We start from the raw sequence: 25950 nt of genomic DNA, 5'->3' as shown, positions 1-25950 counted from the left end.
TAGTGAGGGAGACAGAGGTCAGTGTGGACCTGGGAATAACTGACCTTGTATCCTAGTGAGGGAGACAGAGGTCAGTGTGGACCTGGGAATAACCGACCTTGTATCCTAGTGAGGGAGACAGAGGTCAGCGTGGACCTGGGAATAACTGAATCTCCTTGCATAGTAGGGTTAGCCAAAGAAAGGGGCTTCACAGCAGAGCTATATTGCTCAGATTAAAACTCCAGTGATGCTCCCCTTGAGGGAACTCAGGTCTCCCTGTACTCATTCTCTACACCTCCAGTATCCACCCTGTAAGACGCAGAAAGGCACAAGACTAGGGGGAGCTTAGGGTCAGGCATGTGATAAATGAACCTGACACCAGCAAACCAGCAGACAGGAAACTACAAATAGGAAGGCTAACGAGCTGTGCTAGTGTTCTGACAGAGTAGGTTCTGCTCTCAAAAGGTAAGCAGAAGGGCTGTTGTAGGGGAACACAGATGAAACACCTTTGTAAGCCAAGGCCCAATGCCACGTACCCAAGATTCCTGTGCCTCCCCAGGGCTGGACCCATGACGAATGATCTCTGAACCTTAGCATCTGCTAGTGTAGGATTTGCCACAGGTCTACACTCCCATCCTTTGTATGATAAGACACACAGTTCAGACCCCTTTTCTCCCTACACCCCAGGATCCAAAGTTGCATAGGGCCCGGAACACAAAGCAAATCTTCCAGCATGTATATGAAGGAGGAAGTGAGTTTCTACCATGGGAGGAGACCGACCCATGAATTAGATGTCCTTTTTCCAGCAGTTCCACCACTCTCTGTATCCCCACCACTCTACCAATTTCCTTTCTCCTTAACGAAAACACTCTAGGTCAGTGGTTCTCAACCGTCCTAATGTTACAAACCCTTTAATACAGTTGCTCATGTTATGGTGAACCCCCAACCACAAAATTATTTTGTTGGTACTTCATAGCTGTCTTTGTTTGGGTTCCCATTGCTATGAAGACACACTATGACCAAGGCAACTCTTATAAAGGACATTTACTTGGCTGGCTTATACTTCCAGACAGACAGCAGCACGCAGACAGACATGGTGATGGAAGAACCAAGAGTTCTGTGTCTCAGTCATTGAAAGGAAGCCAAGAACAGACTGTGTCCTGTGGCTAGAAGGTCTCAGAACCCACCCTCAGTGACACACTTCCCCCAACAAGGCCACACCTCCTAGTAATTGTGTTCAGTAAGAATTATCTGAAATGTAGTATATTTGGTATGCGATCCCTAAAGTGGTTGTGACACACAGGTTGAAAACTGCTGCTTTAGGTCCCTTCACACTTCAACAAACAACTCAAAATCTCCCTCTCATGTTGAGAAGTTCCAAGGGCAGCTTCAGGTCCCACCTGCTCCTACCCAGCAGGCTCTTTAGGAAAGGATGAAGATTTCTCCCTACCTTCCTCTTTATGGACCATATATATCTATGTACTGTTTGGGGTATCCTGAACAATTGTTTTCCCTAGTCCTGCTGTAGAATTAAAAAAAGGAGCAGAGACTGTGGGAATGTGGAAGGAAAGCTCACATTCTAGAGTTCAGACTTTCTGAGCAAGGAATCACATACACATACACATACACATATGCATGCACACGCACACAGGCCAGAGTTCAACATTGGCTGTCTTACTACTTTCCACCTTGGCTTTTGAGCCAGGGTCTTTCAATAAACCTGGTGCTTATCTACTGCTAGACTGGCTGGCTGGCCGGCTAGCTAGTTAGCTCTAGTGATGTGCCTGTCTGCCCCGGGACTAGGATTATAGGCCTGGCTACCATCCCTAGAATTTTAGGTGTGCTGGAGAGTGAAACTGGGTTCTCATGCTTGTGCAGTCAGCACCTGACCCACGGAGCCATTTCTTCAACTCCATTTTGTGCAAAACTTTGCTATGGTAAAATTTGTTTTGAAGGCACTGTCCAGTGGCCCTTGGGAGCACGTATCACAGATTTTCCCAAATTTTAAACCAAGAAGCAACTTGTCTTGTTCTTTCCAAGGTGGTAGAGATTGGGGTGGGATATGGACTTCATAGCTAAAACTATGTAAGAAGTCTTTCCTTTCCAGACATAATGGGAAAGCAGAAACCTGACATACAGACAGTACACATGTCTTGAAGAGAGAACCTAGGATTCATCCTGGCTCTAACTGGGAGGTTCTCTTCCACTTGTGGAACAGGATAAGAGCTGGAAAATCCAAGTTGTATTCACATGGTGCCAACAGTCTAGTCTCCTGCTTCAGCCCTCAGCATCCCTTAAATGCCATCCAACTTACCTGATGCACTCCAGACTGGCCTACATTTTTTTTAAATAAATAAATATATATATACACACACACACACATATGTTGTTGCTGGACTCAGGACCCCTGGAAGAGCAGTCAGTGCTCTTAACCACTGAGCCGGCTCTCCAGCCCTGGCCTACATTTTCTGTTGCTGACATGACTTTCCAGTTCTCTTGCCTCCACCTCGAGATGATTTATATGGTGCCAGGAATCGAACCAGGGCTGTGTGAATGCTACGCAAGCACTCCACCCACTGAGCTACCCACAGCTCCAGCTTAAATGAATAACTTTTCAGGAGAGAGAAAAGGAGAGGCCACCCAAAATGAGTTGATTAGACTGGTTAATAATTCCACCCCACAAACAAAAGCACTCTTTACAGATGCTTGCTCATAAAGTTTATTGACAACTGTTTGGTCCCAACACACAAACAGCACTTGAACCCCCCACGCCCCCCCCAAAAAAGTGTTCAAATTTGACAGTTAAGAAAAACCTCTTGTCTCCCAAGTCTCATCAAGAGCAAACAGTGTAGGATGGGAGGATGGGAAAGGGGATTCTGGTGATAACTTTTGTCTCTTCAACAGATAAATCTAACTGGGTACATCCTTCCACCCAGAAAAAGTGTCTCATTATCTCCATGTACATACATCATAGCATCATTATCTAAGCCTCTGGATAAAGAAATAGTGATTGGACTGGCCTCTTGGGCATGTCACGCTCTGAGAGCTTCCAATTGAGTTTTCACATCTTGTGACATCTTGTAACAGCAATGGTTAGTCACTCCCCAGATCACACACCCATTCACTGTACACAACTCTTCTTTGTTGCCCACAGAACCTGACCTTTGAGATGACTCCAAGTAACTTTAGTGAAACCTAGTGTTTTCAAAGTCCATAGTCCCATCTATGCTTGCAAACCTTTAGTCTGAGCAGGCAAGCTTAGCCTTAGGACGTCTGCAAAAGAGGCAACTCACACTCCTAACAGCAACTTTATCACTGCTTAGAAGCCTTAAAGAATTGCACATGTGCACTAAGATTGCAGAGGAAGTGCAATGTGGCCTTAAAGAGGAAGTGCTATCAGGCCTCAGAAAAGAAGTGCAGCCAGGCCTGCATAGAAAGTACCTTCAGGCATTTCACAAAGAGTGGCAAGCCTGCAGAACATTTCTAGAGCAGCTCCATCTGGGGCAGGTCATAGTGCTGAGAACTGGGAATCACTGGCTTCATTTAAAAGATATTGATTAAAAAAATTCAACTGGTAAAAAAAATCTCTCAACCTTTAATTTTGTGACATTTTTATCAAAATGCTGGCCATGAAATAAGAATCCATTTTCTGGCTTTCTAGAAAAAATAATATAAACATTTCCCTCGAAAGAAGTCATCTGACTAGTGGAAGACTGTGTGCCAACAGGTTCTCTCTGCTCTATGAATGGATTTGCCCTTTTTGCCCAACAGATACAATCCATTGTAAATGTCAGGTCTCTCCAACAGCGGTGAGAGGCCACTCATAAGTGGATACCTCAGGCACCCAGAAGAGAAGGCCATTCCACAAGGCAGTGTCCGCAAAGGCTAGCTTTTCCCAAATGCCAACATCAGCTACCATAATAATAAAAACCCAAACATGCTTCCAACAGTGAACAGTAACAGTAAAGCTAGACACTATTAAAGACGTCAAGATGAACTAACATGGACACACACATCTTCACATTGAGAGCTTCCCAGATTTACAGCCAATTTTTAAATCACAAGAACAAGGATCAACCTTGGCCTTCAAATTACAGATAAAACTCTGGTTTCTTCTTAGTGGAAATAATATTGAACCCACACCATTTGAAGCACTTCACCACTCAGCTGATTTACAATTTATGCATTTAATGCATAGTTTAAAAAATCAGACTCTAACCATTACCTCTCAATACACAATATGTCATTCAAATGCTGACTTAAATGGATGACATCGAGACCATCTCTTTTCCTTAAACCTTACCCTTATCAAACGGAGACAGACAGAGAAGGGAAGCATGAAATAACTTTCTAGAAAGCTCTTAATTAAATGGAATCCCCAAATGGAAACTTTTTTAAAAAATGGGATGAGGCCACATTGGTTAACCACAGACATAGTTACATAAAAAACAAGGCACACCAATAAGTCACCTAGAAGCCAGGAACTTTCCTGTCAACCGGAAAATGGCTCTCTTGCCACTCAATCATGCCCCAGTGTGTGACCCACAGGTTTAAGGACATGTTTGGCTTCTTGAACAACCACAAATACATTTGCTTAAACAAATGATGGAGGCTGCTCAATGGGACTCAATCCACTTCCTGCTGAACGATCTCTGCTTATTTCTTCCCAACCACCACAATTCACAATAGTCTAGAAAAATTTGGTAAATATAATACAGATTCCTTAATGGAGTTCTTTCAAATAACTGGAAGAAATAAAGTAAGAAAAAGTTCATCTGAAAGTTGGAAACAAACATTTCCCTATGGACCATTAATAAAAGTGGCTTCTGGGGTCAAGACATGAAATAAGGTTTTTAAGCCTATTTTTGTGTGTAGAATCAGACAGTTTTCCCCCCATCCTAATTTAATTCTGTGTTCAAACTGGAAGTTAGAGCTTGGTCACAGGTGCAAAAGAAAAGTTGGCTGCCAATTTGACTCTATTTTTGGGCTGCTTTTTTGCTGGGCTTTCCACTGCATCCTTGCTAATCAGTAGCCCGGGGGCTTCTGAGGAGGGTTTGGGAGGAGCAGAAGCAGATGCTGGGCTACTGGGTGAGGAGTTACAGGACAGGTTCCCCTTCTTTACTGGTATTGGAATTTCTGTTTTTTCTTCTTGGTTTAAAAATAAAACTCCTAGAAAGACAGAAACATAAATAGATTTATTTAGTTCTAGGGCTCATAAGAAGTACTTGTTTTCAGTTCATCTGTATTTAAAAAACAAAACAAGCTTATAAAACCCCACCAGGGCCAGATGTGGTAGGTGGCTTGTAAATCCAGCTCTCCTGAAGCTGAGGCAAGATTACCATAGTGACAGGCCAGCCTTGGCTACAAGTCAAGTCAATGTCTCAAAAACAAACAAGCAAGCAAACAAACAGCACCCAGGGGGTGGAGGCAGAGGCAGAGGCAGAGGCAGTCAGATCTCTGTGAATTTAAGGTCAGCCTGGTCAACAGAGCAAGTTCCAGGACAGCTGCTGGGGCTGTTATACTGAGAAACAAAACCCCCAAACCAAACAACCAAAGCACCAAATGTCACACTTATGTCACAGTTTAGGTATTGGCTACATGGTGAATATGATATGTCACAAAAATAAAATATTTATGTGATACATCACTTTTCTTTAGATTGCAAATTGTTAGACATGTCTTGTTGGCCACCTATAAAGGCCAGTTTTTCTTCCTCAGATTCTGCTCCTTCATTCCTCTGTCTTCTGACTAAGACTCCTAAATCTGTGAATGTTCTGAGGCAACAGGGAGAAAGACCTTAGTGCTTGCTAGTGAATATCTGCCCATTCCTTTTACAGAGGCCACATGCTTGCCATGGTGTTGATGCCAGACAAGGGAAGAGTCACTTGGAACCACGTTAGAAGGTCAGCTGGCTTTCTTCAGAGTGTAGATCACATGTAACACACATGTGTTGGAGAAAGACAGACCACTGTGTCTTAGAAGCCACCTGTGTATAGCAAGAAACCCGATCCCAAAGGCACAGGCCAAATGATAGTGACAGAGAGATGACACAGCCCCAACTTCTCCTCAGATGGGCGGGGACCTGTGTTCCTCAGGCTCTTCTTCTCCTCTGTCACAAGCATTTGGAAGAGCTCTTGTGTACATGTGCAGAAAGGTGAGCACCCATGAAGAGGCAGCTCCATCTCTACAGAGTACACAGTGAAACTACGGTATCACTGCTCTTTTCATGTCATAAGCAACGTCAAACTCTCCTGGCTGTATCTGGGGCCAGTTGTGTCAAACACTGCCTTACAAAGACGGTAGACAGTGGAAGTGCGCCAACAGCAGAGAACAAAGTACAGGCAGAAAAGAAGAGAGTCAGAGTCAAGTGGCAAGAGAGGAAAGTGAAGGCTTTCCACAGAGCATCTGGGACTCCACAAAGGCAGAATGACAGACTAACAATCAAAAGGCCTTAGTCACCTAACCCGTGGAGCAGAGGTGGTGGCCCACTAGTAGTATGGTCCATCAGTCCCAGCACCTGACACAGGGTAAGAACTTGAATGGACTTCACCTCAGGCTAACCTTAAGTTGCTATGTTAAGAAATCAGCATTTAATTCCAGCATTCAGGAGGCAGAGGCATATGGATCTCTGTGAGTTAGAGGCTAGCCTGGTCTACAAAGCAAGTTTCAGTCCAAGCAAAGCTATGTAGTAAGACCCTGTCCTAAAACAACAACAACCAAAGAGGTCACGCTTCTTGGTTTTTAGGTCACAGGACTCCAGGGCCTCAACCATAAGTACCTTGCTCAAACCAGCTTCCTAAAGCCCCAGAATCCACTGGGACCTAAGTAAATGTTATGTAGCAAGTGACAAGTGTTGCCTAAGGAGCAGCTGAACTCAGACATGGTACGAAGGCCAAAAGTTCCAGAGGATGTGGGACAGGACTTAATTACTCAAGGGCTCTTCCACAGCCCAGTGCCATTAGCCCTCAACGTAGATTATACCAGATTTATAAATCCTATTAGCAGCAAACCCAACAGGGAAGGGAATGAGCTGAATAATCAGCACAGGTACTTTTATACCTGAAACAGTATTGCTTTTCCCTATGTTCATCAGACACCTCCTACACTGGCATCATGGGTCATCTGCAAACCCACAGACAAGTGCCCAAGCATATGGGGTGCAACCTACCCAAAGGCTCCTGAGGGTGTTCCTCAAACTGAATGAGATCAGTGGGCTGCAGGATGACAGGATCTGGTCTTAGCTGAGGGGATGGCAGGCATGAAGGAACAGGAGCACAGAGAAGGTCAACAGGGGAGCTGTTGGCCAATTGCAGAAGTTCCTGCTCCATCTGGCTGGGTCCTGCAGAGAGAAGGCAGGCAGCTAGCTATATTGAAACAGGAACAAAGGTCTGCTCCTGGGGCTTTTCTCAGCCTCAGAAGTCAGCATGAAGTAATCAAGCACTCTCTCTCTCTCTCTCTCTCTCTCTCTCTCTCTCTCTCTCTCTCTCTCTCTCTCACACACACACACACACACACACACACGTACGTACGTACGTATGTATATATATAAAACAAAAACCAACCAAACAACAACGCCATTATCACAAGACCCCTGGCAAACAACACACCAAAGCCAGCAGTCTGCTGAAGATTTGTGCTCTTTAGAAGAGAAGACTCTTCAGAGGCCCAAAACGGAATTAGGATATTCTTTAAGGAACTTACACAGATAATCATTCAATACCAGTTGTTAACTACACACCAAACCGCACTGGGGGAAAATGAATATTTAGGTCTAGAGAGATGGCTCATGCAGTTAAGAACATTTGTTGCTCATGTAGAAGACTTGAATTTGGTTCCCAGCACCTACATAGTGGCTCACAGCCATCCATTAACTCCCATTCCAGGGGACCCAATGACCTCTTCCCATCTCCTAAGCACCAAGTGCACACATACATGCAAGGCAAAATATTTATACACATAAAAATAAAATACATCTTAAAAAATTTTAATCTCTATTTAACTTTAATGAAATTGCTCACTGTTCTGTTTCCTCCACATGTCCTACCCCAAGCACTTCCTGACCTTTAAGGCTCTGTCTATGTCCTTGCTTTCCCTCTAGTACCCAGTACCTGTTCTGAGATGGAGCTCTGAGGCTAGATGGGGTTCTGGCACCTCCAGGATCTGCCTGCTGACTGCAGGCTGGTCTTCATGATTGACAGGGGAAAGGTCAAATGAACTTAGCCGGTCTAGAAGACAAGAGTGCCCATCAGAGAGGAAAGTCAGTGAGAGAACCACAAGGCAGTCAGGGGAGGGGATGGGAGCTTACTTACTTTTCATGTCATTTTTTAACACTACAATTCTCTTATGACCATGTCCTTTTATCCAGACCACCTGCACACAAGACATATTCTGGTTAAGCAGTGGAAAAGGAAAGTACCCTAACATTCAGGAAAGTGGGCCTCTTGTGCCTGCATCTCACATACCAGAGTGAGAACTCAATAAATGCCAACAGTTTTTCTATGCTTTCTCTTAGCTTCTAAAGCAACACTCCACCTATTCAGCCAAGTCAGGATGGAAGTAGGCCTTGTCTCCTAGGGCTCTCCACCTAACGCCTGCCCTCAGCTTCCAGGAATTCTTCCACTCCTACATCGGAGGCTGAGCACCTTCTGTCTCAAATGCTTGGACTCAAGAGGACTTCGGATTTGGGAATATCTGACTATATCTAGTGAGGTACCTTTAGGATCTGGGAGCACTGAAACTAGAAATTCAACCATATCTCATAAACATCGTATGCACATGGCTTGAAGGCACTTTAAATGAATTTTTCCTTTTATTAATAGTGAAAAAGTGTTTTCACTGCAATCCATCACAGGAGGTCAGGTGTGGGCTGTTCAGTGTGGTGTCATGTTGCCTTCAGAAGGTTTTAAAGTATTTTGGGTTTTAGAATTTATTTTAACCCAGCCCAACTCCTTTACCAATATCTTCTGGAGCCCGGGCAGCAGTTAGGATATTGCATTAGCTTCTTCCCCCACTCCACTTTCCCTCAGCTCTTCTGTGGACAGCAGTAATGCTTTCCAAAGGTAAAGCTGGGCTCCTCTGCCTTCTCTACAGTACAGGGAAGCTCATGCCCGGGGGAGCAAGGACCTCGGAAAACTCCCACTCTAGGCTCTAGCACACTTGTATTTTTCACTTTTATTTTTTTGCAGCAATCTCCCAGAACAGGTTCATTGCCTCTCACTGCTGCTGGCTGTTCTTCATTGTGCAGGCCACATTATCTACCATGAAAACCTACACCGCTCTGCTATACAGTAACTCACAGACATCTGTGATGCTGCTCCTGCAAGACTGTTAAATGCTCAGGAAGTGGGCCTTGCCTGGGCCATTCTCTATCAAATGATCACAGGGGTCACAGCTCTGCTGCTCTAGACATATTACACTCAGGACATCGGCTTAGGTGTCCTGTCTGGTTAGGTGACCACTGAGCACATTTCTAGAAGGAAGGCCCAAAACTTACTTGGCACACAGGAATAAAGGTTTATAAAAGTCACCGAGAAACACTAAACTCACTCTTCATATCTGGCAGCATCCAGGTAACACCTTACATCAATGATCAGGAATTAGCAATGGCTCTTCAGGAAGACACTTTCCCAGAAGCTGAGGAAAACACCTACCTGTGGGATGGCTCCCAGTAGCTCCTCCACACTACTGTAGCCATAAGTTTTGGGCTGCAGTGTTTCTCCTACATATTTAGTATAGGCCATGGCAAATTCATGAAGAAAAATCTGCTGGTAGTGATAGGTATGAAGCAAAGACCTCACATTCTTTGCAAACAAGTATAGGCTTGTGAGCTTCACACACTCTTCTGCCTTATCATTCATAAAAACCTGGCCCAGAAGAAAGAGGAAGATTAGAAACTTCCTGAAAGACAGGCCCTATCTGCTCTGGAATGAGGGCCTCCTGCCAAGAACATTCAGGGAGGCCCCAAATCACCTTGGCTTCCAAAGGAACTTTCAAAGGGGCTCAGAGAAGGGTCCCCCAGGGGCTGGAGAGATGGCTCAGTGGTTAAGAGCACTGACCATTCTTCCAGAGGTCCTGAGTTCAAATCCCAGCAACTACATGGTGGCTCAGAACCACCTGTTATGGGATCTGATGCCCTCTTCTGGTGTTGTCTGAAGACAGCTACAGTGTACTTATATATAATAAATAAATAAATATATATATTTTTTTAAATAATAAGGGTCTCCCAGGAGAGGCTCATGGCAAGACTTAACAGACCCAGGGCAATTTTGATTTCTCTGCAGGTGTAATACTGTTGAAGCTTAAAGAAACTGGAAGTGCAGGGAAGAAAAGTAGGGAATCTGTAATCCCAATGCAATCAGACAGGAAAGGTGAGGCAAGACAGACAGACAGACAGACAGACACACACACACACACACACACACACACACACACAGTGGCTGTTGGTACTAGACTTCATCTCCCAGAGAATATGTGAGGCAGCAAACACACTATCTATAAGGGATCTGATACCTTCTCTCATGGAGGAACATATGCAGATAGAGCACTCACATACATAAATAAATAAATCTTTAAAATAATGTTTCTGAATCCCAACAATCAACAAGTACTTCAAGAGCAAAGTGGTAATGAATCCAAGGTGTTTGCAGCAGCGTCACACACTCAGTGCCACCATGCAACTCCAACAAGTGCTGCATAAAGGACCTAGTTAGGTTTGCATCTGAGGTGTGCTATTAATAGCTGTGCTCTTCTGCTCATATCAGGTTTCTATTATTCAACTCTGAAAAACATTGAAGATGCTTTAGATCCTATAGTTTCAATATCCAGCCAAGATTCCTTTACATGAAAACAAACAAGCACATCCATCTCAATATGCAAAACAAAATACCATGTGTAAATGGTAAAGCATTCATACCAACCAGTCATTTAAAAACAAATTTCCTTATCATTTATCATCAAACAAATATTTGCTTTGTATACCTGTCTTACATAGTTCCATACCAAGGGTTGAACTGCAAAAACTTAACCAGCACTGTTTAAGCAGCAGATATGCTGATATTACCAGAAGAAGGGGCACCACTAATGTCACCAAACCATGACAAGCTCTTTATCTTGAAGCTCAGAACTTGCATTTGGTGGAATGTAATTCACAGTTTTTAAAGTGTCAGACTTGGGGGCTGGGGTAAAGCTCAGCATAATGCCTACTTAGAATATAATTTAGATATCAAGAAGGACTTGATTTCCTTTAATTATTGACCTACCACATAGTCATGTGTGTTTGATTCACAGCACAATAAACAAACAAAGGCAATTAAAAGAAAAAAGTAAATTATACCTTCTACCACATTTTTTTTCATGCCCTAAAATGTCTTGTTTGGTTTTCTAAAGCTGAAGTTAGGTAGCTGCAGGTTCAGCAGGCAAGAGTAATACGCCTCTTGCAGAGGACCTGGATTTGGTTCCCAGCACCCACATGGCAGTTGACAGCCATCTGAATTTCCAGTTCCAGAGTACACAAAACTTTCTTCCAACCTCCATGGGCACAGTGTGCAAACAAACAAAACACTTATACACATAAAATTTAAAAAATAATCTTTAAAAAGCTACAGTTATCTACTTTTTCAGGATTAATTGACACTTAAAAATTTTTATTTTTTAACATTATTGTGTGCATGAGTGTATGTATGTATAGCTTCAAATGCCTCAGCAAGTGTACAAATACAGCCACTCCTGGGAAACACTTCCACACACTTGCTACCGTGTGTGTGTTCCCATGTACACACACACACAAACACACACCACCACTTAAAGAAAAGAGGAAATGGAGAGATATAACTCAGCAGTTAAGAACCCTTGCTACTCTTGAAAAAAACCTGGATTCAATTCCCAGCACCTAAATGATCAACCACCATTTGTAACTTAACTCCAGTTCCCTGTGCGCTAAAGCCTCCTTTTCTTCTCAGTTCTGTGGGCACTAGGCATACATTTGATGCATACATATAAATGCAAACAAAACACTTGTACACATAAAATAATCTAACAGTAAATGATACATTTTTAAAGGAGATCATGAATTTGAGAGAGAGCATGGGAGGGGTTAAGGTGAGGGAATGGAAGGGAGATCATTTTTTTTTTTTTGGAGCTGAGGACCGAACCCAGGGCCTTGCACTTGCTAGGCAAGCGCCCTACCACTGAGCTAAATCCCCAACCCCGGGAGATCATATTTTAATTCAAAAAGATAAAAGCATTACTAAGACGAAGAAAAATAACCAGCCATTTTTAAGAGCTCTAGCGCCCCTCCAGCTGTACACATACTAAGGTAGATCTAACAGGCTGAGAAGCTTCTGATATGGACTCACACACATACCTCTACTAAAGAAGGCAGACTCTTCAGTAGCTCAGTCAAAGTCATGAAACCATATTCACAGGGGTTGAGAGGAGTACTGTGAGTGGTTTCATAATGTCTCTTGAGCTCATCAACGGGAAGATAAGCATCTCCTTCCCAAGACATCAACACCACCAGCAACTGAACAGTGAGAGGCCGCAAAGACTTCCGGGTTATCAGTTGGATTTGTTTGCCAGACTCCATATCAGCAACCTACAAAAAGGAGAATACAAGTCCAATTCAGATCATCTCATTCTGGCTAATGAGACCAATAGAGGAACCCACACACAAACAGCAGTGCGTTTCTTGTTTATGGCAGACCAACACGTAGAAAGAGACTAGAGCAGAAATTGTTTTTACCCTCCCTATAGTCTATAAGCTCAAACTCCTCCTACTCATCTTAAAGAAATTTGGAAGACACTGCCATGGTTCTCTCTACTTCTTTGTTCTCCCTTCCTTGCTGCTTTCCCCTTAGGCAGAGGGACAGCAGGCCAGCTGGCGCGTCGTGGCTAAGCTAGCGAACACAGGGAAAGTTGCATTTCTCTGATGTCTATGTAGCCAAAAATAACCTTGAATTCAAGATCCTCCTTGTTTCTACCTCCCATGTGCCAGAACCACAGATGTATACCACCACATCCAATTTGTGCAGCACAGGGAATTGGGCCAAAGGCTTTAGTGTATACTGAGCAAGCACTCAACCAACTGATCCACATCCTTCCCTAGTCCTGGCTTACAACCTTCCTATCTACCTGAGATCTTCCCCCCAGCTCCCACTAACATCTTGGCCAGTGGAAACTGGGGAGACCTGGACCTGTCATATATACCATGTCCTTTCAATCCCTCAACTTCTAATTGATTCCACTGCAGACACCACTCCAGAGAGACACATTCCAGGCTCTGTGTTTATCCACTTCTAAAATTGCACATTCTCACACATCATAGGGTGTCTGGGGTAGACATGGAATGGAAGACAGAGGTGAACTGATCAGTCCTTCTCACTCTTTGTTAAGGAATGTAATCCACTGCCATTAATTTCTCCCTTATTGTTAAGAAAAGGGCTGGAGAGATGGCTCATTGCTTAAGAGCACTGGCTACACTTCCAGAGGATCAGAGTGCAATTCCCAGCATGGCAGATCACAACCATTTGTAACTCCAGTCCCAGAGGACCCAACACCCTCTTCTGGCTTCCACGGGTACTGCATATATGTGGTGCACAGAAATACATGTAAGCAAAACACCCATATACATAAAAATAGACAAACAAACAACTATTCTTTGATAGCATTTAATTCTGCTGGGCAGGACAAAGACCTAGCTAAATGATAGGTGGGTATATCATAAAACAATGTATTTTTCCTTTCCAGAATTTCCAACCCCCACCCATAAGCCAACAATGAAGCTTAGGTGTGTCTGCCCATCTTTCGGAGTTGTGATTTGGAAAAGCCTAACTATTCCTTTTTCTTCTGTATTTTCTTCCAGATAGTCCAGAGCCTAAGCATGTGCTCCCTAGTACTTTGGGCTTCCTTACATTTTCTGTAAAACTGCCTCCCCACCAAGTGGCTTACCTCTGTGCCAGCTTCCCAAATGGCGTGGCCAGCCCCCAACTCCTCTCCCATCCCCTTTCTCCAATCAATCCTCTTCAAGGCACTGCCAGTCTGGAGATTTTTTCTTTAAAACTCTAAGTGACCTCCAGCTTCTATTTTGAATCTATTCTTATCTTTGTACATGAGACTGAGAACCCCAAGAGGAAATTCAGACTTCCCATTTCTCATATAGCAATGATGGCTCGGCTAGGACTCCTTAGGACTTCGGGTAACACTCCTTGCTGCCTTTTAAGTACATAAAGGGAGGAGAGGATGGATTTGTTCCTGCACCACCTAGACAGTGCTACTGTCTTCAATCTCCCCATCTTCTTTCAAGTCTCACATGACTCCTTTCTTCATGTGCTTCTGCTTCTCCCCATCCCCAGTACTGAGGACTGAAAACCGGGCTTTGCAAGCTGGGCAAACTCTACTATTGAGCTTAACTCTAGTCTTTTTATTTTTATTTTTTTAAAGTTGGAGATAGGGTCTTGTTAAGTTGCTCAGGCTGTCCTTAAATTTCAAGTTTTCCTGCTTCAGCCTCCTTAGGCCCTGGGATTATAGGCCAGCCCTCTGTTACTCACTTTTCTGCCCATCTTAGCACTAAGGGGCCACTGGTTCACTGGCATTCCTGTCAATAATTTAAGTTCTTTTGCCCCTTAAGTCCTTTCCATTGTGGTCATCTGGCCAGCTCCTACCATGAACCCAACCATCAACTTCTGGACCTACACTCAGATGGCACACTTATCCCTACCATTCATTTGTGGTGAGCACTAGCTTCCCTGACTCCACAGTATCACACCTTCTCTGAGCTCTTCTACCTTAAGCTCTGATCTCTCTCCTCTTTCAACATTTACCTTAACTTGTTGAGGTTTTGTCTTTTACTGACTATTGTAATGAGTCTGCAGTAGTCACTGTGACCTGGTCCCCAGTTACTTGTGATTGGTAAATAAAGATGCCAATAGCTGGGCAGAAGAGACACAGGTGGGGTTTAGGTTTCACAGGCTTGGAGAGAGAGGACCAGGAGGAGGGAGAAGGGAGAGCTGTCAAGGAATAGAAAAACAACATGCTGGAGGAATGCTGTGGTTTACCCTGGAGTTATTTGTATTTTGATGCTAATTTCATTGCCCCAAGGATCATACTCAGGACTCACAAGACTTCACCAGAACCTTCTCCTGATTTAATTTGTAAAATACAGGTGAGGGCAGGTACAGGATAGGAGGAGGCCTGTCATTGGATGAGAAGGAAGGATGGGAGGGAGAAAAGTTTGAAGGAAGAGGAGGAGACAGGAGGGACAGAGAGTAGTAGCCACGGAGGAGAGAAAATGGAAGTTGATATTAAGATACCATTCTGTGTGTTTACAGGTTGTTATGAATGTTCTTAAAGAATGGATGTGTACTGGGCTTTGTATGTTTAGGTGGGCAATTATATCTTACCAATTGGGTCAAAGGTTATTGTGTTGTGTGTTCTTTCATGTGCAGATTTAAGAGAGTGTGAGGCGGCTAGTCTGGGCCACCATGGAGTAGGCATGTGTGTTTCTGGCATGGAAACCTGCCTTGGAACTAGATAGGTAGAGAGACTGCTGCCAGGCTCAGAGAAGCCTTCAGCAGTGTGATATGGGATGGAGCAGAGCGGGTCAGAGACTTTGCTAACAGAGATTAAGATACCTAGCAGCTAGGGGTTGGGGATTTAGCTCAGTGGTAGAGCACTTGCCTAGCAAGCGCAAGGCCCTGGGTTCAGTCCCCAGCTCCGAAAAAAAAGAAAAGAAAAGAAAAGAAAAAAAAAAAAAAGATACCTAGCAGCTATCTTGGGGCACTTCGGTGTAGACCTCATGGGAATAAAAGACAGCATTTTTATTTTTTATATTTTTACAACAACAGAGGGAGAAGGAGAGCTGCCATGGGCAAGGGCCAACTGGAGTTAAGAGCAGCCCAGGTGGAACACAGTGAATAGTGAGTGATTCCTTGGGGTTACCGATAGGAAAGTAGATTCTAACATGGAGGGGAGGCAGCTGCTTAGCTATTGTGCTGCCTAAGGCTATTGAAAAAATCAAAGGCTGTGTGTTTTATCTGGGAACATAAATGGTATAAGGGGGATAAGAAACCCAGTAACAAGATTTACTACTATTTTCTACTACAGTAACCTTCCACTTAATGGTAACATAGCATCCTTTTCCTGGTGACCATTTAGTTCCTGGTGCCAGATTTAGTTTTATCAGATCCCATCCAACAGCCCCAATTCCTGTGAAAGATTAAGGCAGTCCCTTCTCATGGCTCACCTTCCACCTCCTCATCAGACTACCCCAGAAGTGCTTCTTGTCTGTGTTGGAACACTTCTCAGATCATTGTTCTTTGAAAGTTTTAAACCTACCCAATTCCAGTACCTGGACGTCATCCCATGTGATTAGCTGTGGCTCTCCCACTTCCCCTCACAAGCAAGCTAGCCAAAAGCTGTAGCAAATACTGCTTCCACTTTCCCTTGATACTTCATTGTTCAGTCTCTTCTAAGTGCTGTTCTCAGCAGCACGACAGTCCCCTCCAGCTACCTAAGTCTCATGGGATGCTACTGGTCACTCCCTTCTTATCTCTTGTAATGGTTCCACCTCTAACCTGTCGGTAATAAATATATAACCAGATTCCAGCATGGCAGAGGTTATTATACCTGAGAATATATACCTGAGTATATGTGCCAAACTAAGCCACTTCCTAGTACCTATTAAGGTTTCAATGACCCACAGCTATGAAACATCAGCAGGACCCACAGGGTACACACAAACGAAATGTTGTAGTACATACAACACCTCACATAGACCATGCCACAGCCTTGTCAGTAAAAGGACACTGGCTTACCTTTACAACATGGCAGAGCTTCTGTGTCAAAGCTGAGACTGAACTGACATCATAGTCTTGGAGACGAAATGTATAACCAAAAGTTTTAGCATATTCTGTGAACAGATCTGTCATCATAAGGCAGTTACCCTTTTGGGAACGCAAAAGCTTAACAAACTGGGCAGCTAGAGCTTTGAATCGCTCCACTTCAGTCAAAGTCAGGATTTTCTCTTCTCCACATTCCAACACCTTAGAAACACAGAGGGCAGAAGGAGAGGTTTAAACACATGATTGTCTATAGAGTTAAGTGACACAACACATTGCTCACTTAAGATGGGAATGTGTCAAAAAGGCACACTTCAGCAAAACCAAAGAGCTCTTCCCTCAGCACTCAAACACACATGTAAGACATTCTTTTTCCTGGCAGTAAATTCTGTTATGTATGTTTTATAACGAAAAGTTTTTAACATTTTTGGAGTCAAAGATAATGTTAAAAAAAGTAAGAGAAACCCAGACCTGCTAGGAAAGCTTGGTATGAATATTCCCACTCCGCCTCCAAGGCAGTTAGGAGTTAGTTAGCCTCCAAGGCTGCTCAAATTATCCAGTTTACTATTTAAATCACCTCATCCTATTTTCAGTAATTACTCTCACACAAGCTGAAGATTAATTTTGATTATTCTTGCTGTTTACACTAGGCTGGCTTCAGTTACAGAACTCCCCAGGCTCCACCTCATGAATTCTGAGATTACAGAACAAATTGCACATTTACCTAAATTTACTAATTAGGTCAACAATACAGTTTTTTCTGATGAGGCTATTTCAGACTCATAACTATAAACACTTAACATCTCCAAAATACACTGCTCAGAAAAAGTTAAAGAATTAGAATCTCTTCACTTACTTGTAAAATCTCAGGTATGGCTTCCAAAAGTTCCAGCAACTTGGTAAATCCATAATATGCAAGTTTGCACTGCCGGCCAAAGTGGTGGTGGTAAGAGGGAATGAACTTGTTAAAGGGCATTCGGAAATGGGGCTGGTGGCGCAGCAAGTCCACAACATCTTTGGAGAACTGCTTTGTCCTTTCTATTTCATCCTGAGTTCGTTCTTTAAAAAATAAAGCACCTTATAAATCAGGCACCCACATGCTGTGTTTAGTAGCAACCCTGAAGGGGCTCTGTCAGGGTCACAAGAGATCAGCTTTGCCTTCCTCAGCCCACACAGCCCACACTAAACTTAGAACTAGGTTCTTGGAGCCAGTGGTTCTCATACAGGCTAAGGCACAATCCTGGGTAGCAAAGGTGCTATTGTGGGAGGTGAAAGATACACTTGTCTTCACCTACAAGACATGGATAGTTTCTATAAATCCTGTCCACTACACCTATGTGAACAAGATAGACATACAAGTCTGGGTGCTCCAACCAATAAGTGTTATTTCTGAACACTCACGTGCTTTTTGTTTATTCATTTGATCTCCAGTTAAAAGTTGTCAGGAGAAAGGAGTTATTATGCATCAAAATTGTAACAAAACAAAAAAAAGTACTTAAATATTGATCTTCCTATCTGTTAATTTTTAAATTGATTGAAAAAGGACACTTTTTTTTTTTTTAAATTAACTTGAGTATTTCTTATTTACATTTCGAGTGTTATTCCCTTTCCCAGTTTCCGGGCAAACATCCCCCCCCCTAATCCCTCCCCCTACCCTTCTTTATGGAGTCTGTTTTAATACTGGAAGCTTGTGACCTCAGGGACGCAGAGACCCTCTCACTGGTAATGGGCAGAATAAGGTATCTCCCAGACTTAGCTGAACTACAACAACTACAAAGACAAATGCCACATTCCTCTGTGTTTATTTTCTTCCAAAATATGCACAGTGAAATAATTCTCAGAGCTAAAATGGATTCTCCATCATCTCACACAGACTCTAGAAACATGCACATAGCTGAGAAGCATTTAACAAAATGCTGGTTATAGCTCTTCTCCTTTGAGTAGATTCTTTGCCTGCCTGCCTGCCTGCCTGCCTTTTCCTTCTTCAAGACAGGGTTTCTCTGTGTATCCCTGGCTGTCCTGGAACTCACTCTGTAGAGTAGGATGGCCTTGAACTCACAGAGATCAGCCTGCCTCTGCCTCCCAAGTGCTGGGATTAAAGAAGCCCCACTAACCAGTGTGCTTTCTTACAGGGCACATGACTTCCCCTCTTCCAAAGAACACAGGTTTTGTGCACCAGGTAATGTTACAAGTTGCACTTTCAAAGGAACCATTAAGAGCCACGGAAAGGGGGAGAGAAAAGCACACCCCCACCACATACTCACACAATTAAAATAACTACTCCATTTAAAAGTAAACAATGACTAAGCTCAAGCCCACAATCCCAGCACTTAGGAGACTGAGGTCAGAGTGCTACTGCCAGCCTGGGCTACACAGTGAAGTCGGGTCTCAAAAGTACAAACAACAGCACCACTGAGATAGACAACATTCCTCTATATACCTCTTTTTCGGATACAAATGACCATGTCATCATCTTGTTGGGACAAGCAAATAGTTGTGTCTGGGATCTCTGATATTATATCAATCAAGTCACAAACACCGTATTCCGTGACATCCCAGTCCTTTGAGAAACACCTATGTTTTAACATGGAAAATGGACAAAGAATGAGTATAATCATTGCCACAATAACAAGCTTTACAAAAAACAGATTGATTGATTGATTGATTGATTGATTTTTTGAAAAGCTTCCCGTCCACTCACCAATGATAAGCCTGTGAGAAATCGCTCACAATGACCTGCTTGCTGGCCTGGGACTTGAGAAGTTTCAGTAAATCCTGAGTAAAGCGCTTCACCTGTGCCCTATGAGTGAGGGTCAGTAGACGCTTGGAGCCCATTCCAAGAATCTGAAAATGAAAAGTTCTAATTACTAACACTATAAAGAACTCAAAAGATATGTCAACCTTGTCTCTGGTCTTTCTTGCTCTTGTTACCTCAGACTATCTCCCTCAAATATATGCTTGCAATGTGAAATGGACACAATTCACTAAGTACAGTTAGAAAGAACAATGACCCTGTCTGGTACCAAGATCATTTGCTTGTTTTCAAAGTGCCTCAAAAGGTCATGAGCACAAAGAGGAAGTGCACATGTTCAGTCTGGATGACTGATTTCATCTCTAAAAGACAGATGAAGTTTTTCAGGCCTTTTTAAACAAGTAGGAAATTATTAAAACATTGTATTCAGGGACGTTATAGGTAGTCTAGATAGGATCCAATAAACCCTAGCACAGTGACTAATGTCCAACTCATGAAAAGTAGAGCACTTAACTCCCTGGTAGGTACCAACTTTTAAGTACATTATGCTCACAGCGGCCCCGTACACTAATGAACATCGTAAAGAACATTGCTGGAAAGCAGGCATCAGCCCCTAAAGACTAAAAGGAAAACGCCCACAGACCTCTAAGGAATTCTTTTAGGTTGGAAATTTGTAGTTTCTTGAGAACTCGAGTAGCTTGTGCATTTTGAAGCAAGCTCTTACAGGCTGTTTAGCTCAGACTTTCTGAGAAATGAGAACTATTTTGTTTCAGTCTTTGGTTGTAGAGCTAAAGTCCTGGAGGAACCCTCCTTTAAATAAGTAACCCCTTGTATCCTTTACCTGCAACACATGAGGCACGGCTTCTAGTAGCTCAATCAGCTTGGAATATCCATAGTCTGAAACCCGGCACTGCTTTCCAAAATGGTGATGGTACAAAGGGATGAAATTACTGATTGGTAGTATGCAAGATGGTTGGTTCTTTAGTAAATCAATGACTTCTCTGCTGAACTGAATCAGCTGAGGATTTCTCACAGGGCTTTTAGAACGAAGAAGCCAAGGGTCTAGAAAAGAAAAACACCATGAGGCCTTAGGCGTGATTTCACTGGCTCAAAGACTATCTTGTGTGCTTAGCTCAGGATCACAATGCAGCAAGCAGCTGTTTCAAGTTTCAGCTTCTATACACAGGCACTACAGGACCACATGACCAGACCCTTTTACTACAGGGAGGCAAACTATTTGCCTTAATTCTCAAAAGGTGTCAAAAATAGAAAACCACAGAGCACTCTGAGGTTATGGTAGAAGTGGACGTTAACAAAGACTTCCCAGACTACACTGGCTATATTTCAAGAATCCATTTGTAATTTACTCATCATATTTCTCCCACAGACACAGTATAGATAGGCATCAGGAAGGTGGCACATTAATTATCCAATAGTGGAGCTGAAATTTTACCCAGAAAGCTATGGGAAACAGTAATTTGAACTGGATGGGAAACTGAGGCGGAACCAGATTTATCCACCTACCTCATTACAGCCCTAGCAGGACTGGACCATCCATCCTATGAAGACATGTTCACAGCAGTATTCCTGACTGTCTCTTAAATGCTAAAGAAAGAGCTCTGCACCATCAAGTTTTGAAAACCTTAGGTGCTCACACCTGAAAAAAGCTCTATCTAAAAAAAGGTGTTGCAGAGATGGCTCAGGGTAAGAGCACTCACTGGCGGCTCTTCCAGAGGACCCAGGTTCAATTCCCAGTGCCCACATGGCAGCTCACAACTGTCTGTAACTCCAGTCTCAGAGCTTCTGACGCCCTCACATAGACATACATGGAGGCAAAACACCAATGAACATAAAAAATCAAATAAATTATTTAAAAAAAAGCCTAAGTAGTGCTGGCATAGTGATCTCTGCACTGGGGCAGGGGAGGCTGAAGCAAGAGGATTATGAATTTAAAACAAGCTTTGATTATATAAGTAAGACACTATCTCTGGTAATAATGATAATGAAGATGATGATAATTAAAAAAACTAAAAAAAAAAAAATCAGATGAAAATCTTTATGGAGAAGTAGAAGGAAGAAATTTGTGGGCTCATAGCACAAGAGGGAGGATGGGAGTCTCCCATGGCCCTGTGCAGCCTAAGACTGAGAGGAAAAGATGGGTTTAGGAAGGTGCTTCTGTCCAGGGCTCCCCCAGAGCAGCTGACTCAGACCAGGCTTCCAGTTCCTTCTACCTTTAAACAGAGGTGCAAGTCTAAGAAGGAAGAAAGGGCCAAAGAAAAGGAAGAGTGAGTGAGTGAGTGTCTGAGAGAGAGAGAGTGTTGATTTTGTGTGTGTGTGTGTGTGTGTGTGTGAACTGGCTCTCTTCTTCCACCATGTTGATCCTGGTGTTCAAACTCAGGTTTTCAGGCTTCATGGTGGGTACATTTACTTTCTGAGCCATCTTGCTGGCCCAATTTTGGCATCTTCAGAAGTCAGGTTCTACCAAGTCCTTAACATCTGGGAAGTTTTAAGATTAGTGGAGATACTTTGGTGAAAATGGTGCTACTGTTTGAAATCAAAGCCAGAGAGAGCTTCATCCTGTCCTCCCTGTAGACAGGTGGGAGCTTAAGGCTCAATCCCTGACACAGGCCCACCTACCAGTGTTGGGAGGTGGGGGCTTGTTGTGAATCCACTTCACTACTTTGACGCCATTCTGAGCAGTGGCAATGTTCACTCCTGGAATGCAGGTGATGAAGTGCTCTAAGGGGACACCTTTGTCTCTGTCTTGCGTAATTTCTAGGTCACCAAACTCCGCAGCATAGCAATCTGGAAAGCTGAAGGGATGAATGGTTAAGTGAGAATAAGGAAAAGGGCAGGAAAATGGCAGTGCAGGCAGAGCAGCAGGCTTTAACCAGTGTATCTTGTGAGAAGTAGCTGCTGGACACGTTCTAATAGCTGTAGAAATCCCTGGGCAGTGTTCAGTAGGGAATTAGATAAAGCACTGTGGGTTGTCAAGGCCACTAAATCTCGAGTTGGCCTTTGTCTGTGGCCCAGAGTAGTTCAATATACTCTAATGATTGAACTGCTTTCCAGCCGTGGCACCTGAACACAGGTGAAAAGATGTACTCTCATGGCACTTGTGCAGTTTTCCAATTGGAAGCATCTCTTTCCTGCTATGAAGAAACTGTTCTCACTTTTATGTTTGTGAAATCCAACATAGACCCAGTTGCTTGCTGAAATACCAAGTGCATGATTCATTTCTCAAAGTTTCAACCCTAGGACAGAGCCCTGCTTCTAATCCTTGCTTCCATCAGTAGGCAGACTTCAGGAATGGCCCCACAAGCACTCCACTCCCAATGGCTAATATGGCTCACCTCAGCAAAGGCACAGTGCCCTCGTGGGTCTGCAGGAGACTATGAACTTGAGGTGCGAACACTTTCAAAGAGAGAACCACAAAAGGAACCTTGTAAGAGTCTGGATCAAATACAAGTTCGCTGCAGGAAAGACAGCAAACAGTGAGCTGAGTTCTCAGGAGTGAAAAGCATTCCCTGTTCACACTTTTTGGAGTGCCTTGATGTACCTGAAGTCCTTGTTCGAGCAGTGCTGCTTGCACACAGATTCGTGATACTCCAACTCTTCAAAGAGAACTGGGCTGCAGTTTGTAGAGGAGCCATCATGTGACTGGGAAGAGCCCAGTGGGCTCTGGCGGGCCTGGTTACTGGGTAAGAGACACACTAGTCGCCCATTTCCCTGTTCACGGATTGCAATCATGTCTGTTAATTTATATAAATCAGACACATTTAACTTGTGTCCATACCTAAGAACAGGAAAGAGATGTTGGTTTAGAATGCTTTTCTTTGATTATGTAGACAAACCAGACCAGTTTAATAATACAACACAGAATGGCTTTCCCATCTCACCAAGAGTAAAATGAAACTATTGACTGAGCTCACTCACTCACTCTTGAAGCCACATGGCTCCCTGCTGACTACAACAGTACTACCATTTCATAGCTCTTTCCCATGCCAGTGTCCAAGATGCTCTCAACATGTGTCACCTCCAACCACTGCCCCCTGAAATGTGCTCCTTTTGAGACCTGTTTGCACCACACTGACCTCAACTTTGGACCACTGTCCTCTGTATCTGGACTCAACCCTGACCTGGAACTGCTATAGCTGGAGCATATTGGCCAGAGCTCTGTATTCAAACAGATTTGAATTTATATGCAGCCTCTGTCTGCTTCAGCCTTTCATAAACTTAATTAAGATACACAACCAGTTTTGAGTCTCAATTTTGCTGACTTTAAATATTGCGATAACTTGCATCACACCTCCTAAATAAATGAGGGCTGAGTATGATTAGGCCTGGGTATTAGTAATTCCTTCCTAACTCTCCAGGTTCTATTCCTAGTGTCCTACATCCATCAAGCTTCTTCCCTACCAACACCAGTCCCTGGAGTCTCCCACATAGGGAGATATGCATTCTCTCTGTGCTCTCTTATTCTTGGTCTTAAACTCCTTTAGAGTGGAAATAACTAACCTCTCATGATTGACATCTATTCAGGCTCTAGTCTCTTCTTCCTGTCCCTAAGTCCTCAAACCTCATCCCTGACTCTCCCCAGTGTCTGGCATGTTCTCTTTCCACACACTTTCCTTACTTACCCTTACCCTCTGGGACCTTGCTTGACTCTTTGGCCTTCCATCAGCGCTCCCTCCCTCTTCTGGTTCTGATTCCCTGCCCATCATAAACAATGCCTCTTCAACAAATAGCAGCTATTACTTTCAGAGCCAGCATCTTTCACACAGAGCCTACAAAATAGCACTCCAACTCTCTATCTTGAGACTCCAAGGATGCCCTAGAACTTTTATGTCCAAAACCAAGACCAAACACAACGTTCTACTCAACAAACTGCTTCCTGTTTAACTGTCCCACGTTTTATACTGCCATCTTGCTTTCTACCCAACACCAGTCCTTTAAAAAAAGGACTGTCTTTAAAAATTATTCTTTAATGTGTATACATGTTTTGCTTACATGTATGTCTGTGCACCACATGTGTACAGTACCCTTGGAGATCAGAAAAGGGCATCGGATCCACTAGAGATAAGTAGAGATAAGTAGGTGTTAGCCACCATGTGGGTCCTGGGAATTGAATCTGGGTCTACTGCAAGAGCAGCCAGTGTTCCTCCTAACTGCTGAGCCATCTCTCTAGTTCAGTGGTTCTCAACCTTAATGCTGTGACCCTTTAATACATATAGTTCCTCATGTTGTACTGACCCCAACCCATAAGATTATTTTTGTTACTACTTCATAACTGTAATCTTGCTACTGTTATGAATTGCAATGTAAATATCTGATATGCAGGATACCTGGTATGTTACCCCTCTGAAAGGGTCATTTAACCCCCAAAGGGGTCACTACACACAGGTTGAGAACCTCTACTCTAGCCCATCTACCATCCATCCATCTATAAATCCATCCATCCATCCACTTACTTAATTTTTGAGAGCCATCTGATGTCTGGCCTTGCACAGCTGATTATGTCTCTCAAACTCCTCTGGCCTCCACACCCAAATGCTGGCCACCAGGCCTCAAAGAGGCTTACAATTTTGTGGCACACAGTTCTTCGTAGTCCAATTACATCAGCACAAAATTGGGACTGGTGTAGAACTTTGCTTCTTTTATTCCTCTCCTTGAGAACAGTTCTTACAACCATACCTCTCTCTTTCCCTCCTTTCTCTAATCCACACAAGGACTCACTCAGAGTAACTGCCTTACTCCCCATGCTGCCTGGACCTCTGAAGCACTCTCTCATCCCTATACCTCCTTTTGATTGCCATTTCTATTTGATTCACAGAAGAATTTGTGAGAACTTCTTTTTCCTTCTAAGAAACTCTTTGGATACAGAACAAATGCAAATCTGTATTTTCTGCAGTGCCTCAGCTTTTCATTCCAAAAGACCTGCTCTGCATCTACTTTACACTGGAAACTGAAGATTCTCATTCCTGTCTAAAGTATGGAGCAAGCTCACAAATGCCACTGGAACAGTAATAAACTACTATGCAAAATAAAATATGGAAGACAGCTTTAGAAGCTATGATGATCTGAAAGAAAATGGTCCCCCTAAGCTCTTACCAAGTGGCACTATTCAGAAGTGTGGCCTTGTTGGAGAAGTCGTGGCCTTGTGAGAGTAAGTACATCACTGGGGATAGGCTTTGAGGTTTCAGATGCTCAAACCAGGCCGTGTGTGTGTGTGTGTGTGTGTGTGTGTGTGTGTGTGTGTGTGTGTGTGTGTGTTTCTTCTTGTAAACTGGATGTGACACTCTCAAGCTCCTTCTCCAGTACCATGGTTCCCACTATGACAATAATGGACTATAAATCAATTCCAATTAAATGTTTTCTTTTTTAAGA

General features: G+C 43.3%; 1 protein-coding gene across 8 annotated transcripts in view; it reads right to left on the bottom strand.

The window, feature by feature from the left end:
• Nucleotides 1–2680: 2680 nt before the first annotated feature.
• The window catches only part of Marf1 (meiosis regulator and mRNA stability factor 1), a 44704-nt gene continuing 21434 nt past the window's right edge, over nucleotides 2681–25950 (bottom strand). For 6 of the 8 annotated variants that reach the window (XM_006245854.5, XM_006245856.5, XM_063268363.1 and 3 more), the window contains exons 14-27: nucleotides 23123–23359; nucleotides 22917–23036; nucleotides 22201–22376; nucleotides 20405–20625; nucleotides 19513–19655; nucleotides 19252–19385; nucleotides 17668–17870; nucleotides 16788–17015; nucleotides 12341–12571; nucleotides 9630–9842; nucleotides 8289–8349; nucleotides 8088–8204; nucleotides 7148–7318; nucleotides 2681–5148 (exon numbers count right to left, since the gene is read on the bottom strand). In XM_006245854.5, the coding sequence (XP_006245916.1) occupies nucleotides 4907–5148; nucleotides 7148–7318; nucleotides 8088–8204; nucleotides 8289–8349; nucleotides 9630–9842; nucleotides 12341–12571; nucleotides 16788–17015; nucleotides 17668–17870; nucleotides 19252–19385; nucleotides 19513–19655; nucleotides 20405–20625; nucleotides 22201–22376; nucleotides 22917–23036; nucleotides 23123–23359 (2497 nt within the window). In that variant the 3' untranslated portion in view covers nucleotides 2681–4906. Of the gene's footprint in view, nucleotides 5149–7147; nucleotides 7319–8087; nucleotides 8205–8288; nucleotides 8350–9629; nucleotides 9843–12340; nucleotides 12572–16787; nucleotides 17016–17667; nucleotides 17871–19251; nucleotides 19386–19512; nucleotides 19656–20404; nucleotides 20626–22200; nucleotides 22377–22916; nucleotides 23037–23122; nucleotides 23360–25950 lie in introns of those variants that run through there. The other 2 variants (NM_133421.3, XM_063268364.1) reach the window with 2 other exon arrangements.

Source organism: Rattus norvegicus, chromosome 10 (assembly GCF_036323735.1).
Source record: "Rattus norvegicus strain BN/NHsdMcwi chromosome 10, GRCr8, whole genome shotgun sequence".
NCBI lineage: Eukaryota > Metazoa > Chordata > Mammalia > Rodentia > Muridae > Rattus > Rattus norvegicus.
Note: the sequence above shows the minus strand (reverse complement) of the source record. Positions and strands in the feature narration are given on the sequence as shown.